Source organism: Trachemys scripta, chromosome 11 (genome assembly GCF_013100865.1).
Source record: "Trachemys scripta elegans isolate TJP31775 chromosome 11, CAS_Tse_1.0, whole genome shotgun sequence".
NCBI lineage: Eukaryota > Metazoa > Chordata > Testudines > Emydidae > Trachemys > Trachemys scripta.
Genome location: NC_048308.1, coordinates 20,895,677 through 20,915,648, shown reverse-complemented (window position 1 = coordinate 20,915,648; position 19,972 = coordinate 20,895,677). Strand labels below are relative to the sequence as shown.

General features: G+C 38.4%; 1 protein-coding gene across 6 annotated transcripts in view; it reads right to left on the bottom strand.

The window, feature by feature from the left end:
- Nucleotides 1–19,972, bottom strand: part of KYNU (kynureninase) — an 82,118-nt gene that overhangs the window by 26,689 nt on the left and 35,457 nt on the right. For all 6 annotated transcript variants that reach the window (XM_034785444.1, XM_034785443.1, XM_034785446.1 and 3 more), the window contains 5 exons: nucleotides 18,539–18,610; nucleotides 17,262–17,336; nucleotides 15,698–15,844; nucleotides 8,455–8,553; nucleotides 7,854–7,927 (listed from right to left, as the gene is read on the bottom strand). In XM_034785444.1, coding sequence (XP_034641335.1) covers nucleotides 7,854–7,927; nucleotides 8,455–8,553; nucleotides 15,698–15,844; nucleotides 17,262–17,336; nucleotides 18,539–18,610 — 467 coding nt within the window. The remainder of the gene's footprint in view (nucleotides 1–7,853; nucleotides 7,928–8,454; nucleotides 8,554–15,697; nucleotides 15,845–17,261; nucleotides 17,337–18,538; nucleotides 18,611–19,972) is intronic.

Sequence of the window (19,972 nt, the reverse complement as noted above, 5' to 3'; positions counted from 1 at the left end):
CCCCGCATCAACAAGACCAGTTATTCTGACGAAGAAAGAAATAATCGGAGGCCCAAAGCTGAAAAGATGAGAATAGGAATAGATGGAATGCACATTAACCAGCCTCTCCTTTGTAACCTAAAACTCCTTCCAAAGCTAAATAATGCTCTTGGATATTTGCCATTCACATGGCGAATCCAAGAACATACCCCTGCAGCCCCATCATGGGTCTAGATTGGCCTAATAAATCACTTGTCCCAAGACAATGCAATTAAACCTAATTAGCCAGTGCCTTTATTCCTAAACTGTCTCTTCCCATGGGAGATTTTAGCTTTTGGTTTTTAAATTAGCTTAAGGAGCTAAATTGCTCTCATTGACTTGGCAGGGAAACAGTTTACTTCTGTCATAGTCTAGGATAGTTTATGCACTCAGGAGACACTTGTTGCATTTCATGAACAGCTTACAGCTATATTACCCAACAATTTGAGCCACGGGTACTAATAACAGATCTTTCTATAAACTGCACCCTGTACATTTTTTATCAGTGACCACTAACTTTTGACCTTGATCCACTGAGCACAGCTTCTTGAAAGTCTCCTACAGTGCTCCTTCACATCCTTCCTTTGGCCAGGTTGCTGTTTATTGGCTTGATTTTCAGAAGGGCTGAGATCTGCAGCTCCAGTTGACCTCAAGAGGAATGAAGGTCAATGAAAATCAAGCCATGTGTCTATTGTCCGTATAAACACCTTCCACAAAACCAGCCATAGTTTTTTTCCAGCATAGACTAAGCAACATTACTTCCCTATTTGAGAACCATGTTTTCTTCCTTAGAATAACTCTATTCCCAAAGATGGGCAGATGTGTTATCTTTACAGCAGCTTCAGCCCTTTTTGTCACAGTACTGAGGGCTTTAATCCCAAAATATGGTGATGTGGCATTTCCTCAGGAATAAAATAATGGTAATAAGAAACCCAACAAACTAGAGTAAAATGTCATTGGCGCCAAGAACACTTACCAGCTGGAAGGGATGGAGATGCAAAGCAGACAGCTTATAGGCTTGACTTTCAGAGATGCTGAGCATCTGCATGCTGTCAATGGAGTTGTGAGTACTCAGGACCTCTGAATCATCAGGCAGCTTAGATGGTATTTGCTTGTCTTTAATCAGCTTAAAGACCCAGCTATCAGGAAGGCATACTGGGATAAGGTTTTTGTAAGAGGACGAACCCAGGCCTTTGAGTTTTTGTTAGGGACCATGCAGTCAAAAAGAAAGGTAATCCTCCAGAAAAGGTTGAATTCTCGCCTTTCTAACAACCAAAAAACCAACAGCCAAGATCTTGTTTGAAGATCCTAAGCTTTTCGAAGTGGGAACCTGGTGTGTATGAAATAGCAATGCCCACCTTGTTTTTCCTTTGATATTTTGTTTCTATAATAAAATTAAGATGCTTTTTGGATATCAGCTGTTTCCTGTCTGTACTGCATTCCTCAACCACATCACAGAAACTGTATATTTTTAAACTCAACTTTAGTGCAGACTAGCAGCAGGTAAAGGCTTGATAAATCCTTTCGTTTTAAACACTAGACGCTGTACAATATTCCTTTACTCTTCTGCCAAGGCTTATCTATTATTCTCCTGGCTGCTTTACATACATTTGTTTTCTTTTCATCTTATTAAATGGTGTGTACTTTTTATAAGGATTCAGCTAGGAACTTTTTTTCTTTTTCCTCTAACCCAGGACTCAGTCAGGTTGTTTTTCACAGCAGTTGTGTCACTAGACAACAGGGTTAAAGAAACTGCTCAATTATAACTACAAATACTATAATATAAATACTTTTTTTCCCAGAGTGCCTTCCATTCCAGGCACTTTACAGATATTAATTTTTCCTTATAACAATCCTGTCGGTAAGTTTTGTTGTTTTCATTTTTAGAAATTGGGGAAACTGAGGCACATACATACAAACATAAGTTAAGAGGGAGAAATTCACAAAGAAGCTAGGCACCTGTACCTTGTACCTTTGAACATCGCTCCCTGAGTGATCCACCTGAGGCTACACAGCAACTGTGTAGTATAGCCAGGAATATAACAAAATTTCCTCCTTCATAGCCTTAAACTTACAGAATTAAACCCTCTTTCTTCACCAGAAAAAAAGAAACCTTGAGTATTTGTTTCAGCCCCAAATTTAGGGAATCAAATGCTAATCATACAGGTTCAGTCCTGACACCCAGTCCTTGCTCTGACTGAGACCACACCGCTTTATTATAAAATGTCAAGGTATACCTATGTGGGGAAAACATTCTTAGTCCACTGAATCAGTTTGCATTCTAAAAGGTGGAACAGATTTTGAAAGGCTAAATTCAGCCTTGGTGTTAGAAGTGGTCACAACTCTTCTCAAAGTCAACAAACTAGCGACCATTGACATCAAAAGTCAATTTGGCCCAAAGTTTCCATTAAAGGAAGAAAGGAAAGATAAGCTAGAAAAATGCCATCTAACATTTTAGGTAAAGATGCTTAATAATGCTGAACAGGAATACCCTGACTTCTGGGCTCTAGAGTCAGTCTGTGTCTTATGCTCTCCTGTTGGAGCTGTTCTGATTTGGCCCAGCAAATATTTAATTAATTATACAGATAGGGAGAGATACTGACTCTAGAGCCCAGTGGTTAGAGTACTCATATGGGAAATTTAATGACTGTTTAATTATATATGCAAAGTGGAACAGCTCCAAAAGGAGAGATTGAACAAGACCCATCCCAGAATAGCCAGTAACCTGATGGTCAGGGCACTCAGCTGGGATGTGGAAGATCTTCGGTCAAGTTCCTGGTCTACAGTAGGTAGAGAGGGACTTGAATGTGGGTCTCCGAACTCCCAGGATAGTGGCCTGACCATCAGGCTATTCGCTATTCCTGTACGGGTTGGTCTCGCTCTCATTTTTAACAAAGAACTTTGAAAAATCAGTTTCACCTGATGTGAAAGAAGAAAAAATGTTGAAATTTCAAAAAGTTTTGCGGGATGACAAAACTATTTCTCACCCTGTACTGGTTTACCTTGGCCTCTAATTTATACTTGCTAATTACAGGCAAGAGGTCCTTTGGCATACACCTCGGATCTTCATCTTTGAAAGATGGCCAGAATGTACATTTTACATTACAAGGCAATAAAATATTTTAATAAATATAATTGCCTAGTCAATAGCTTGAATATGAAGGATGAGATAAGTTAAAGAAATCAATAGGGTTGGTTAAAGTGGTTTACATAATATTGGCCATGGGTTAAAAACAACCTGTCAAATCATTTAAATGACACAGATCAACTGGGTTGGAATTTAATTACCTATTTCAGGGGTGGCTGAAAGACAAAGAAATGAAAAGATATTCGGGGCTTCTGTGTTTGAATGAACTTGTCTGGCCACTGGGTGTCATCCTTGATTCAAATGACGATTAAAGACTTTTTAGATACAGCATAAAATCTGCAACTTCAATAGCAGTTAAATTCCACTCTATTTGATTGTACAGCATACAGCAAATTGTTCTGCATTTAAATCAGCTATAAAATTGAACACTTTGACATAGACAAATTCTCTTTTGTCTCACTGCTTTATTTGGAAACCTGAAATGGCTGGGTGATGTGGGAGGGGGGAAAAGGAATGCAACTGGGATATATTAACAACAAACAATTTGATCTTCAAGTCTCAGTATATACAAAAGTACTATGGCTATTAAGGTCCCAACAAAAAATTACATCTGAAAGCTTAGGATCATATTCTATTCTTATTTTTTTCACTTTCCTGCTTTTCTGACTTTGCATTACCCTGCTTTAAAGTAACTTGACTGAGAGATGGGCTCATGTTGCAAAGTTTGCACCAAAAGTTCTACATTTCTAACATCTGTCTGGATTTAGGGCTCTGATCCTAAATTCTGATTCGAGCCTGTTATAGAGATAAAGATAGGGCCTCGCCTCCCAGTCCAGATGCAGATCTTGATCTGAACTTCAAAGTTCTGTGGCGCTGAGACCCAGAGTTTGGCTTCCGCGCCATCTCCAATGTATACAGCAGAAATCTCTTAACTGGGTCACAGGTTGGAAAGGTCTGTAACATGTAGATATATTTGTACTTTAAAATGTTCATTTACCTCGGCATTGTACAGGACTTAATGACTAAGTATAGGGAAACTGGTTCAGTAACAAACTCTAATCTTAGCCCATTCCACAAAGTCAAGCTGATGCATTTACCAAGGTTTCTAAAGCTGAGGAAAGGGATCCAATCCCCTATGTGTCTTTTTCACACACACACCCAAATATAAATCACTCCTCCCACTCTGTCTCCAGAAGGTTCACTACAAAGTTCCTTTCCTCTCTCCTGTCCCCAACATCTTCCCCCAATGAGACCCTGACCCCTTTCTTCTCCCACCCACTCCAAATAGGCTTGAAGAGCCTTGTAGGATCCAGCAGGCCTGGCCACATTAACCCCAGAGTGCATTATGTGTATCTGACTGGGGAGATCCTAAGAGTGAACACAACAGCAATAAGAAATGGCTATTCTGTATGTTCTGTTGGGAAAACTCCACAAGGACCATAACAAGGTGACCAGGCCTAGAGTGATGGAAAAATGCAGAGATGGGCTAGATAATTTGTTTGTCTTTTTTTCAGACCTGAAAGCTGACTGGGAGATTAAGAAGCAGGGAACAGAAGGTGCATCTTTTGGAGCAGATGATTTAATCTTTTAAGTGAAGGAGAAGGGACTTATACAGAGAGGACAAAGAGCAAGTAGTTCAAGGAAAATAGTAATGAGGGAAAAAGAAAGATGGGAGACCGAAAATGGGGGAGAAGTACTTGGTGGAATAGTTCAGAAGAGCCTCCAGTCTTGCTGGTGTTTGCCTCAAGCAAATAAAAACTTGTGATGATCAGCTTATAAATGGCTGTACGCCCTAGAATGAGTTCTGTTGTGAGCAATTGAGATGATTCCAAGAACCAATCAGCATTATTGTGTTATCTATTAGGAGTCTAGACAGTCTAGGAGCTGCACATAATATAATGCAACTGGTTACAATAATATTATTTCTCTTTGAAACTAGATTTAGTTTTCCTTGTCCCAGCTAAAATAAAAAAGTATCAGCAATTTCTCCAGGTGTTATATCAGAAAAGAAGTGTTTACACTTGTTGATGTATTAAAAAAATCACAATCTGACTATTTTTAAAATATATGACAGCATCTATATAACATTTTTAACAAGTATTTCTTTGTATGCAGCCAACCTCTGGTCAGAGACTATAGCTTTACATTAATTATAAAGTCTTTGAGAAAACAGATCTTCATGTAATGCTTCCTAGCTTTAAAAGTAGAGATTATAATGAAAACATGCCATTATTAGAGAACTATTAGTCAGAGCTAAAACAGTCTTTGATTTTGTTCACCAACCACAGAATAAGTTTTTTGTTTGTTTGTTTGTTGTTGTTGTTTTTTTAAGTCTAACTTTAAAAGGGAGACTTAAAAGGGTTAGATCTTTTATTGGACCAACTTCTGCTGGTGGAAAGGACAAGCTTTTGAGCTTAGACAAAGCTCTTCTTCAGGTCTAAGAAAGGTATTCAGTGTTTAAATTTTAAAAGAAAATTTGATGTATTCTCTTTACATTAAACTGTCTTTTAGACACAATTAGGGTTACTTATTTTTAATGTTATAACCATTTCCTCTTATTAGATTTCTTGGACTCTGATAACAGGTTTACATGCAGACGACCTATTTAGGATGTGTAAATGTATGTATTAATGGAGTTTAAAACTAGTATAATTTACTAAAATTCTCAGTCACCAGTTTAGCATAACATGAGGTTAATTAACTGTTGCCTGAATTTGTATTAGCCAGTATTTAGAGAATAGCTGAAAAGTGAAATTGCCAATTAAAAAAACCTTCAGTCAACAAAAACTGGAAATCACAATCCATTTTAGGGCAAGCATAAGCACTTACTTTCTGTAATGTAATCTGAAATATCCCTGCATATACACTTTTAATTTCAACATCCTTATACACTACTACTTATAATTTAGGACAAAACAGAAGAGTTAAGCAATTCCATATTAGAGATGCAAGAAAACAACAATCCACATGATTTTTTCTTGGTTTCACGTTATGGGTTGGATGTTTGTTTTTAAACAAAGTAGGCTTCTGATCTTGCAATGAACTCTGAGCACATGGAACCCCACACCTCATTGATTTCAGTGAGACTCCATACAGACATCAGGAGCTGTACATGTAGAGCTCATTGTAGCATTGTGACCTTAGCCCATGACCCTGGTAAACCACTTGCTGACACAGATAACCTTTCTTCACATGAGTAATCCTATTCAAGTTTGCAGTGTTATACCCATGCTGGTCCCAGGATATTAGACAGATGGTGGGTTAGGTAATATCTTTTATTGGACCAATTTCTGTTGGTAAAAGAGACATGCTTTTGAGCTTACACAGAGCTGAAGAAGAACTCTGAGGCTAGGTCTACACTACGGGCGGGAGGTCGACCTAAGATATGCAACTTCAGCTACGTGAATAGCGTAGCTGAAGTTGCATATTTTAGGTCGACTTACCTGTCTGTGAGGACAGCGGCGAGTCGACCGCTGCTGCGCCGCCGTCGACTCCGCTTCCCCCTCTTGCCGCGGTGGATTTCTGGAGTCGACGGCAGAGCCATCGGGGATCAATTTTATCGCGTCTTCACTAGATGCAATAAGTCGATCCCCAATAGATCGATTGCTACCCGCCAATCTGGAGGGTAGTGAAGACATGCCCTGAGTAAGATTGAAAGATTGTCTCTTTCACTAAGAGACATCGGTCAAATAACAGATACTACCTCGGCCACCTGGTCTCTCTAATCCCATTCATGTTAGTGGGATTACTTCTGAAAGTACATATTGGCTTGACTAGGCATTTAAACTCAGCCTATGTTGGTTTAAAAACTCCAAGGTTTGAAACTTGGATGCCATTTGGTTGGTTTGACTGCATAAAAAGGATTAATTCTAACCACAAACTGAAAGCAAAAGTCACGGGGTGAAAACCAAATGGACTGAAATGCAAAAAAAAATCTCATGAACCTTTGTGAAGCAAAACTGCAAAGATGTACACAGCTCTATTCCTATCCCCTCTGAGGGGGGAAAAAAAGCAGCTTTTAGTTAATTTTTTTCAGATGTGGTCACATTCATCCATTTTCTTTTTGGGGGAGGAGAGAAAGCAAAATTATTAGATGTTGCATACTGTTCTAGCTTCAACTATAAATACTTACTTATATAAGACAAGGTCTAAAACACAAACTGTACAATTGAATTCCCTCAAATTTGGGAATGAGGATTGTTGATAAGTATCCCTAATTCTGAACCATCCCTAAGTGCTCTCCGCTTCAAATGAATCTTAAGAGAACAGCCCCTTTAAACAGGAGACATCAGTCCAAAATAAGGTGACCAGATAGCAAATGTGAAAAATCGGGACAGGGGGTGGGGGGCAATAGGTGCCTATATAAGAAAGTCCCAAATATAGGGAGTGTCCCTATAAAATCGGGACATCTGGTCACCCTAGTCCAAAATTGTGGGAATTCTCACAAGAATAAACTATACTTGTGATTTCCTACCCTCAAGGTATTGAGCTCAGAAGACTTCCAGTATTTGGGGCCAAAATCTCAGAAGAGAATCTTATGAAGTTCTAATATTGTTGAACCAGAACTCCAGCCCTGGCTGGACCTGGAACCTGAACCTCTAAAACCTTATCCTCAGTCAGACAAATTGAATAAATCAGCAATGTCACAAAGGCAACAGTGTATTTTGACAGAGAAAAAGAGAAGTGTTTTCCCATTTAAACTTTACAACACCCCTGTGGGCTTTCTTCAATATGTAGAAATACTTACGCTGGTTTTATAGTCTGGGAATGTTTCTCATGAATGTAGGCACCAGCCAGGCCCCCAGCTCCAGAATTTAAATACTGTAAAGAATATATTAACATGTATACATTTTGCTCTCATTATTTCTCACATGCAGCATTCCCTCATCCTCCCTGCATAAAGACAGGATGATTACACAATTTCAATAAGGCTTTTAGCTGAAGCTCTTTGGCCTCATCTATTGTATTAAAGTGGTGAGCTTGTTGAAAATAGGTTTCAGAGTAGCAGCCGTGTTAGTCTGTATCCGCAAAAAGAACAGGAGTACTTGTGGCACCTTAGAGACTAACAAATTTATTATTATGCTCTAATAAATTTGTTAGTCTCTAAGGTGCCACAAGTACTCCTGTTCTTTTTGTTGAAAATAGATATTGTTAAATATTTTATTTCTTCAGATTTGTCTTAAAAACCACCATACCCGAGGTATCTGCATTTACACCTTAGACAAAGCTTCTGTTTGATTTTTGGTCCAAGGGGCCAATACAATTCCTATTTAATCTGACCCTCTTTGCCCACCGTTCATGGAGACATAATTATTAAAAACATTCTCAAATGCTAGAGCAACTCTCACCTTGTAGGAACACCAGCAGGCAAAATCTACTCCCCAGTCATGTAAATGCAATTCTACATTACCAGCAGCATGAGCCAGGTCAAAGCCAACATAGCAACCCTAGAGGAAAGAGAGGACTTTAATAGACTCCCTAAAAGGATAATCACCATAAAAGTGACTCTGCAAAAAGATACATTTATAGTTGTGCACATCTGCTCCCCATATCATAGCACCATCAACGTCATATCTGTTTGATTTGGTGATAGAAACAAGTTGTGTACAATATGTGTGTTTGTGTATCCATCCTCAAATGAATAATTTTATGGGCTTCTATTCACAGATACAATTTTAGGCCCCCAAATTTGATCTATTGTAACACTGCAATGGTACGTGTAAAAATATTAATAATGAATAAAAGATTGTATTTAATTAAAAGACATGTTTTGGCATGCTGCAGCGACAAGGATAAATTATTTATATCAGTTACACAGTAAGGGTCTGATTTTCAGAGCTGCTAAATGTTTGAAGCTCCCATTGCCTTTGCAATTTTGGGAGCTTAGCACTTATGGAAATCTGTCCCTTAGAATTTTGTAACACGTGAGGTAGCATCATATACAGTACCATGCATTTTAAAATTTATTGTACTTGTCCTTACAATATACTACCACTCCCACTCCTCCCTCTACTTCCTGTAAAGGTTCTAGGATGGCCATATCTAGCGATCTGAAAGTTTGAAATAACTAAGGAGCATGAAACAAAACGTTGTTTTTATACACAGAACCACCACTAGATGGCAGCATTTTTAAATTAAAAGAGTGATCTAAAACTTGTACTATAATGCTACCCCATTAAAGTGAAGAAAAATAATAGTGTATTTTGTGCATGAACTACAAGTTAATACTATTTTACATTTTTCTCTAAAGACACAAACAGACTTTTTACAAGTGGCATGGTAGGAATGAGAGTGAGAGCATGGACTTTAATACATCTAAGCCCTGTAATAAAACAAAGGATTTTTTTTAAAATCTCTTTTGCTGTCTCTTGTACAAAAGGCATCTCAGCTAAATTATTAAAAGAATACTTTGGTGTACTTAATGCCCATTTAAAAACTATCTAGCTAACTGAATGAAACCGCATATACAAAAGTCTGACACACTAATTCTAATGAAGCTGCTAATGAAGTTGTGGGGCTGTAAAATTCTCTCAAAATGATGGGCTGAACTGCCAGCACCGCATCACTTGTCCAATATAAATATTAATGATGGGTGAACTGAAATAGGGGCAGAGATCTGGTTTGGTTTGATAAGCATTCTAGCCTTCACATAGCAAGAACTTGTCTACACAGGAACATTCAGGATATTTAAGATGAATCAACTAAAGGAGTGAAGTGAATGTGCATTAAACACCTTGGTGAATGCTCTAATTCTGAAGTTACGTGGTCTTCACTTTGCAGAAAGAAGAGAACAAAGAAAACCTGTAGTTTAAAATGTCTGCCATATCTTTGTTGTAGTTGTGTTGGTCCCAGGATATTCAAGAGGCAAGGTGGGCGAGGTAATATCTTTTATTGGACTAACTTCTTTTGATGAAAGAGACAAGCTTTTGAATTACACAGTGCTCTTTTTCAGGTACTTCATATTGTAAAGAATAAGTTCAGTGAGGTAGCACAAGACTCCTTACAAGGATGGATCACCTTGTGGTTAAGGCACCAGAATGGGACCTTGAAGATCTGAATTCAGTGCCAATGGACTTCCTGTATGACCTTGGGCAAGTTTCATTTCCCTTTAACCTCAAGTTGCCATTTCTGAACTGGCGATAATCATGCTTCCCTACCTGATGTGTGGCACAGTTATGTAAACAGTAAGACTCTCTCTATATAGATTTTAAATGGCAATTAAAGCAAACTGAAAGAGCTCTCACTGCACCAACTGTGCAGGGAGGGGAGCTGTGTGGGACTGTTGCTTACAGAGACCATGGGGAGCTCTCCATCTGCTTTTGGCAGAGGAGAAGGATATGTGGTCCCCACTGCATCCTCATCTTTATTTCAACTTCTGAAAGGCATTGTTGGCAAGTGTCTGGGCAGTTGCTGGTAACTGGCAGGTAGCAGCTCAGCATGGTCAATGACATTTGGAGAGAATTGACAGCTTCACGCAAGCACAGCTGGGACATTTTAGAAAGGAAGTCAGGAAGAGAAATGAAGATGAAGGATTTTAAAGTATTTCCTACTGGGACTAGAGAGACTAAAAATAGTGTACACGTTGTACACAAAGGGCTAAAGGCACAGTATTTTTATATTTATTTATAATTTATTTATATTTATATTATAATTTATTATACAAAAGTGAACTTGGAAGTTAAAGTTTCCTAGAAATTGTCCATTTCTTAAGTGGTTCAGGAGATTAGAGAGTTAGCCTCTAAAAGCAAAGATGGAAAAAGGAAAGTAATGCTATACCCTCCACTGCCTACACCCTGCTGAGGAGAGCTTGGCACAATATGTAGTAATTTTCATTTATCTGAGAGACCGAAGATGGAAAAATAGCTTGAGGTGATGTTTCAAGCTTAATTTAGTTCATTTAATATTTAATGGCTTAATGAAGCTGTCTGTGTCAGAGTTTTCACTCTGGGAGGAATCTTAGTTTAAGCAGAGAACTTAGGAAACTGATTTAAAAAAATTCAAAAGGAAATCAGTAATTTAATTCATAAATAATTGACCTCAGTCTTCTTAAAACACTTTTTCAGACCTTTCTGAACTTGCATCTTAAACCTCTGTTTAAGCAGTTTTAGGGCAATCATTGTGGTGTACCATTTAAACTCCATGTTTAAAAGATTTTAAAGACTTCCTGTGACGAACATGTCCCTCTGCTACATTGTTTGACAACAATACTTAGTGGGTTGTTTTACAAATTATATTTATTTCCTTTCTCTCTTATAACACTTTCAATTTTCATTTTACATTTCCTTCTCTCTTTTCTCATCTGTTCACCCTACTTTACTTTCTGTTCATGAGATGTACTGGTTTATTAGTCACCAGTGTAGTGGGTCTTGCATACTGATCTGAACATGAGATGATTACAGCTCATTCCAGTCTATTTTGGCATTCCAAATATTACAGCTTCCTTTTGATAAAGTTTTGCCACTGGCTTTTAAGAGTTTAATTCTAGCCACTAACAGTTTCATCATCCCCAAAAGGGGCAGAAAGATGTGGTCTTTAAGGTAGCTGAGCTTCAGTCCACCAAAAGCCAGAACGACTAGGGTGAGGAGTTGAATGGGTAGCCATGGAAAGTACAGAGCATTAATGTGATGTGATACTGCAAGTCTTCCCTGCCTAAACGTCAGTAAGTGCTGACATGGAGTGCTGATGCCTTCAGGGGATGGGGATAAGGATGAGGTCAGCTTAGGATAGTTTTTCTAGTTATCACTTCTGTTTTATTTGGATACATCTTAAACCAACTTTCACCCATCTGCTTATTTCCATGAAGCATTATGCCATCTGTGTGATGGCTTGAGTCCTGTTCACTGAGGAGAGAAACCTTTCCAAGATAGTTCATATATAAACTGAAGAGATGGGAGCAGGAGAGAGAGTTCCATGCAGAACAGTGCATGTGAAAGCTCCTGTGAAAGAGGAACAGTTGCTCTTCATAATCTATCTGGGATCTGTCAAAGATGAATGAGTGAAGTCAGGTCAATGCTTTCCTGGACTACACTTACTAGGCTGTATAACTGAGTTAGCAGCATTTTGTGCTCAATGGTGTTGCAGGCAGTAGTGTAAATATAGATATTTCATTAATGATTGCTGGTAGATTACCAAATTTATTAATGCCTTCTTCAGATTAGGCAATTAAAGGGTTCAGATGTTCCTTGCTAGTTTTCCATCAGCCACAAGGGGCAATATTCCTCTAGGACTTTTATTTGGGTGATTAGGAGCGTAAATAATTTATCCCTAAATCTATTCATAACCCAAAGATTAAGAAGTGTCTGGGTTTGGATGTAACCTGAGTGATTCCTTTTGTTGCACAGTGAACATGAGTTCTCCATCTAGTGAGTCTGTAATGAAATACAATATAAAGGAATAATTCAGTCTGAAGTAAAAACATAGGTTCCTGAACTCTTTTTTTTTTTTTTTTTTTACAGTGAGAGATTATCAACCTCATCTGTTCCCATTGACAACTGAGCAACTCACCCTCTTCCCAATAGAGACTGCGTAATAGTTCTGTGGCAGTTACATCAAGAGTTTATATGATAAAGCAATATTGACAAATTATTCATGTATTTTAACCATCTTTTATATGAAAAATGGGTTGTTGTTGTTTTTTTAAATAAATAAAAATACCTAATGTAGCTCTTCAATTAATCTCTCCCTCCTATGTATACAGTTCTTCCTGCCCCTGCTGATCAAATGTGCATGCCATCTTCTCCTCTCCCCTGCCACTTAGGCCTTGTCTACACAAGGTTTAAGAGCAGCTCATTTCAGTTTAATTTAATTTCTAATTGAATTCAGCTAAACCAAAATAGGGCTGATTTAAATCAAAATAAGAGTGTTCACACAGGGATTTGCACTAGTTAAACTAAATTGGTTTAAAGTCACACCCTTAGGTAAAATGGTGCAACTTTCTTGAGTAGACAAGGTCTTGGTTCCCTTTTCTCCTGGACATTTCTCTCTCCTTTGTGGCTCTGGTCTAGGGGGATGGCTCATGTACCACTACCCCTTCTCTCATGCAACAGTGGCCCCTAATATACACAGCTAGTCTGGATCCCCTCTGTTTTCAGTTGCTTTTAAAGGCTTCTCAGATTTTCTCTGTAAGGAGAAGCCTGGAAACTTGTGGAAGCAGCTTCAAACCAGTTCTGTCAACACCCATGTCACCTATGAACTCTCCACAGACCACAGACTGGAAATTGCTGAAGTAAATGTCTTCAATATTTCAGGTGTCTGAGTATGGTAGAAGACTTTGTATAAATATATAGTATTTAGATATTGTAGAGGGCAGTACCTATAAGGGTCTTTGAATGTCTAAAATTTCTTGTCATGCTTTTAAGGTCTCCCTGACCAGCAACACATGAATAGTGCTTAGACCTGCATCTTTATGTTGCATGAGTTTTCAGTAAATTTAGGATCCTGAATCCACCCTCCCCAAGTCCTGAACATTACTGCATCAAAGGGGTTAAAACACTTGACTTTCAATGGAAGTTGGCTCCTCAAGGAAGGTAGGTGCTCAACTGATACATGTCTCATGCCACCTTTATTTGGAATCATTAAAGCTTTGTAGATTTGCAGACAGAAGAGACTGTATTTGGCTTCCAATTCCTGATGCTAATGGGATGGATGATTGCTGGAAATTCATTGTCCTCTGAAGTATTTCTATCACATAGAAGTAATAAAACATGTGACTTAGATATATATACGCACAAATCCACCAATAAGCTCTAATGGGGACATTGTGGTCTGTACACCTTCCTATACATACACCTCTAGCTCCTAATAATAATATACTAACATATAATATACTACTTGGATTGCCTTTCATCAAAGGATATCAGGATTTTCTAAAAAACCAAGGGTGAAATTCTGACCTTATGAAGGGACAGGATTTCATCCTAACGCTTGTAAATACCGCTACGAGCTAGGTAAACTGCTGTTCAATTAAGAGATGGGCAACATGGACAGAGGTTACAGGACTTGCCAAGGTCAGAGAGCACCCACAATGCCCTCAAGAGTTTTTTTCATTCTGAGATGAGGACTATAGTTTTTCCTGTGTCTAAGACCCATTACAGGCAGAGTCACCTTCACCTTGCTTTGCCTACTCTACGGAGTTTACTTCTTCTCTAGTCACCAACCAGAAGTTGCCTCAGATAACACTGAGATACCAATCCCAGAAAAGCTTAAACATAGTACAGAATGTATGACTAATTTTCCTAATATTGAAAATATGCAACAGTTAAACACATACATACCTAAACACATAGGGCCTGATGCACTTAACTCCAGCTTTCCTGTGAGTGAATGCTTTCATCACCCCCAGTATAACCTTCTTTTATTAACTGATACAGTATACTAGCATTTGGATACATCCTCTTTCTATCAGACTATCCTTCCCTTTAATCAAAAGACAGTGTTGTGAGGCTTGATTCATTAGAGTTAGCAAGGGACTAGGTGATCCTCAAGAAAGATGGTATAAAAACATAAATACTAGATCTATGTGGCTCTAAAATGTGCGGACCTAAATTCACCCAAGCCAGTGCAAGGAGGTGCAATGCCATCTTTAAGCCTGGCAAGGGGCAGATGCAGTTGCCATTGCCTGTCCTCCCTTACAGTTTCTGGCACAAGGGAAAGCAGCTTTATGTTGCATTTAAAAAAATTAGATTGCTCAGTGGGTGCACTCAATGTTTGCATCCCATGGTCACTGTAGCTAACTCATGGACCTGCATTTGTGCCCAAGGGGCTCAGCAGAGGAGAAACAGAAGGTATAACAACAAAAGGAAGCCCTGGTATGATCAGGACTGAAGCCTCAAAAGGGTTAACTGTTCAGATACAGCTACACTGCAGGTTTGTAGGAATCCAGTAACATCCAGTATGTTAATTCCTTGAGTATCCTAGGTCAGATAAGATATATCCAATAAAAAAATGTGCCTCCTGATAAGTCTGCCGATCTCTTGTTGATAAGAAAACTTAATTAAGACTCTACCTTCCCCTGCATTCCAGAGGCAATCAAGATGGTTAAAAGAATTCACAGTAAGTCTCTAGTACACTGGCTGCAAGTTTCCAAGTCTGAGTCATTGTATTGAAAACCAGTCATCTCATGAAGGTGATATACTCAGTATCCTGCCTGTCTCCTGCTAACTGATCAGCTGAGTCAGAAGCTGTCAGCTCCACTAGGAACTCACCTTGCCTGACTGACTGGAGGCAAAACGCTGTGATAGCAGCTGCCAGTGAGTGGGTGAGAAGAAAGAGAACATAGCTAAATTCTGTTTAAATATAGAAGTCTAATGCACAGTGCTGTAGGTTTTAAGGTTTAAGATGATCATTTTCTTCCCCATTCAGAACTCTTAAGGAAGAGTCCTGAAGAATTTAATAAAGAATAATAGCCTTTTTGTAGATTTTTTTTAAGTCACCCTATAAGATTTCAAGAATACGATTATGACTTTCTATAAATCTTTAGAGTGATTTAGATAGACCCCCTATATGTTACATACCTGTCCAGTTCATGGGGGTGGGGAGGGGGAAGGATTATTTTAAACTGATTTTAGAGAAGTAGTCTTGAAACAATTCTACCTTTTCTTGGCCAGCCTTTGTTATTCTGGGGATGTCAAACAGCTGTCCTGTGTAGTACTGCACTCCACTCAGCAAAATTACAGCAACAGAGTCCCCTTCCTTCTCAATTATGTCAAGGATATCTTCAATTCTCAAGGTCTCCTCCCCCTAAAATAAAGTTAAAGCACATGTTTTACATCTACCCTGGCAGTAATGAAACTGTCATTTCTTATTTCACAATCTATATTTTACTATGTGCTGTGCTGCCTGCATAGGGAGATCAAAAGCGTATCCTAGCACAGCAATGATCTACAAAGATAGAGACAGGAAATAGCCTTTGAGTAGGTTACTTCAAAAAATGAAAAATCATTAGCAACTTATTTTCTAGGTGGTAGATTCTTAAAAACATTTGTTTTGCTTTCCAATGTGCTTCACTCCTCTCAATATTTCAGACAGTTTTAGTTTACAATATAAAAAGATCTTGGTGCAAACAGAATACATAATGATTTTTATGTGGCATTTGAAAATCATGATACCCAAAAGTCTTAAAAGCTGTCTATAAGCTCTCACCCTTACTTTTCAGTACATTTTGTTTCCTGCAGGAAGCCATTCTAAATCTGCCATATTTATATTTCAAAAAATGGTAAGTCTGACATAATCAGAAGTACAAAAAAAATCCCAAACCTGAAGTGATTACATATAAAGAAATTTCAACAGAAAAATCTAATTTTTATTCTTTGTAGTAAGATTTTCCGCCTCCTTCCCCCCCACATTTCTTCCCACAAAGTAGCATGTAAAAACACCACTATCTAGGGATCACCTAGGCAGTGAAAACTCAGAATGAAATTAAATTTGCTACTGCAAAGAGCTTGGGTAAAATTTGCTAAATTGGAAGTAACTGCTATTATCTTAACAATCTTTGAACATCTATCAAGGATTCAGGAGTAGGCTCTCTCTCCTCACAAGATTACTCAGATTTTAGAATCCAATGTTCATCATCCATACTATAGTTAGGTGGCAAAGTTCTTAATGTTGAGAAGGGATGGTAATGCAATCTCTCTAAATAATCTGAATTAAATATTTCTTGAAGCAGGCCCTTTCCTTAGGTTGTGATAATAAAGATACAGTATGTTGTCTTTATGGCAATCTTTTAAGACAGAAAACTATAAGGAAGATACATGCTGATGCTTCTGAATTTTGCATTCTCTGAGGAGCCTATTGTGTTATGGCAATCAGAAAATGTACTATAAAGTAACTGTTTTGAAAGATTATTTTCTTCCTAAGAGATAAGTCCAGCAATTTAAGTCAGACAACAAAGCTAATATTGGTCCTTAAAGTTAGAAATGTATGGAGAGCAACAAAAAAGACAATTAGTGGCCATTGATAAGTTTATCTGAAAATTCTAGGCACATGAACAGAAATAGAAGAAATGCATATGCATAACAAATGACAGCAGATGCTAAAGAATTTGGGGGACAACACCTCCATTCTTGTACTAACTACACATATATAGCTAATGCTAACTACGCATATATAGCCAATGTTAACAAGGGGAGCAGCGTTCTGACATTTATATCCCTCAAACCTTGCGTGGCTGTATCATGAGCATGCATTTCTCCACATCAAGTCCATGAAGCTGAAGCTGAGACTCAACAGCATACTGGAAAAGAATTTAACATAGTACAATTTAGCAAAACAGAGATTTTAAAAGAAACAGAGATTTCTATACACGCATCTTTCATTAAATTAGTGGGTGAAATCCTGGCCCCATTAAATTCAATGGGTCAAAACTCCTATTGACTTCAGTTAGCCAAGGCTCTTTGAAGTAGGAACTGTCTTTCGTTCTGTGATTGAACAGCATCTAACACACACAATGGGGTTCTAGTCCATGACTAGGGCTCATAGGCACTACTAATAATAATTCCACCCAATGTCTATATCTCCAAGACAGCTTTGAATATCTCAGCCAATTGTTTTATCACTAAAGATACTGTATTGATAATATTTGGGGGTGTAATGTCAAATATAGTCAAACAGAAATATTGTGATATAGATAGTTAATTATAGTACAGTGGTCTGAGGTGAGGGCAGTTGTACAGCTTATTATTGGGGTGTCAAAGGAACATAAAGAGAGGGCACAGAGTGTGCACAAATGAAGTTAAAATGAACAAAGGCAAATGTACTGTTGAGCTCTGTAGCCTAGAATAAAGGCAATCTGAACTTCATGCATCTGTGTAACTGTCTTTATTACAAATAATCCTATGAGTGGTATTTGGTGTCATTTTATTGTGCCTTAAAGATAAAATTTCTTATCAATTTCCAAAAGTTTACTGAGTTGATGATTAAGTAGCACTGGGCCACAAACTCGAAGATTAATTTGCTGTAAGCTCTGACGCACAAACTATTGTCTCCTATTTCATAGCACACAAATTATGTTTGAACTAGTAATTTAAAGTGCTAAAAAACAAGTATTTCCATCTCTGTCTGGGGATATACAAGTGTTAATGTTAATGTTGTGAGTTTTCTATTGATTTGGTTTCCATAAAGTAAAACAGCAACATGAATTAATAAAACAGCTACAACTTCAGTTGATTTAGGCCAGCAGTTTGTTCAATGTCTTTAAAAAGACTAATAAATCAATGTACCCATTCAATCTTTTCATCTTGTAGCATTTTTTATTTGAACGAAAGGAATAAAACTACAATCTGTAAAACAAGCTGAGCTCAAAAGCATCTGACAGTTTTTATTTTTATTGTAATGGTACTTGGACCGGATTAGCTAATAAATATTCAAATCAGGCTACTGATACTCTTTCCAAAATATGATTAATAATACAAATATGGTGAAATATGAATTTCTTACATGATCGGAGGGAAAGGCTTTGGCTTCTAGAAGAATTTTGTAACGAGTTGGAGTAGGGCTAAAAAAAGATAACTGTTAAAAAAAAATGATATGTTGAAACACTTATCTAAGCCAAGACTAAAGAATTGATCCCCATGTGTAATTTAAGAAAAATACAAACAATTTGCATTTATGTAGAGCATGTCAAAATAATCCTAGAGCACTTGAAAAATATTTAGTCTTTACAATACTCTTTGATGTAGAAAACTTTTATAACATTGTACTCATTTTACAGATTTGTAAGTATGGCCACGGAGAGTTTAAGGGTGAAATCCCCATCTTTTTTAAGATAATGGCAAAATTCTCACCGACTTCAGTGAGGCCAGAATTACACCCCACATGATTTGGCCAAGGTCATACAAGCAAATTATTGGCAGAGACAGAAATAAAACACAGTAATCATGATTTTCCATCCCCCTGCTCGAATCACCAAGATCCAGATTATTCCCTTCTGTAGAAAAGCCTGCAGAGGGAGTGCAGAGCTTTCCGCAAAGTTCCCATACCATCCTCTGGTGATGGGGGTGGTGTTTGCTGCCATCCTCCTGTGATGAAGGTTGTAGGGCCTACCTCCAAACCTAGACAATCAGCAGAAACCTAGGCCATTTGTGCAGAGATTGTCTGTGTAACAACTCTGGATCACTGCATTGCCTGCATCTCCCTGACAGAGAGACTTCCAAGGTGATGCTCCACAAAATGTCTAATACAGACCCAAGCTGAATGTCATTTACCTACTTATGCTCTGACTGTAGCCACACACACTAACTATAGCCCATCCACTTTCTACCCCCTCACGTAGTGTGAGATCCAAACTGACAGAAAAAGTGGGAACTCTGGGACTGTGCACAGAACTTGGGGGGCTGTGAAGTGATCTGAGCCTAATGAAGCCAGCTTAATAATTCCATACTGACCAGTGAAAAGATTATTTACCAGGTGTTATATTTAGGGCCCTACCAAATTGACAGCCATGAAAAATGAGTCACGGACCATGAAATCTGGTCTTCCCCCATGAAATCTGGTCTTTTGTCTGCTTTAACCCTATACTATACACATTTCAGGGGGAGACCAGAGTTTCTCAAATTGGGGGTCCTAACCCAAAAGGGAGCTGCAGGAGGGTCACCCTTACATCTGTGCTGCCTTCAGAGCTGGGCAGCTGGAGAGCGGCAGTTGCTGGCCAGGCGCCCAGTTATGAAGGCAGCACCCTGCCAGCAGCAGCACAGAAGTAAGGGTGGCAATACCATACCATGCCATCCTTAATTCTGTGCTGCTGCTGGCGGTGACTCTTCAGAGTTGGGCTCCTGGCCAGTAGCGACTACTCTCCACCTGCCAGTTCTGAAGGCAGCACAGCCCACAGCAGCAGTGCAGAAGTAAGGGTACCAGTACCATAACCCCCATACA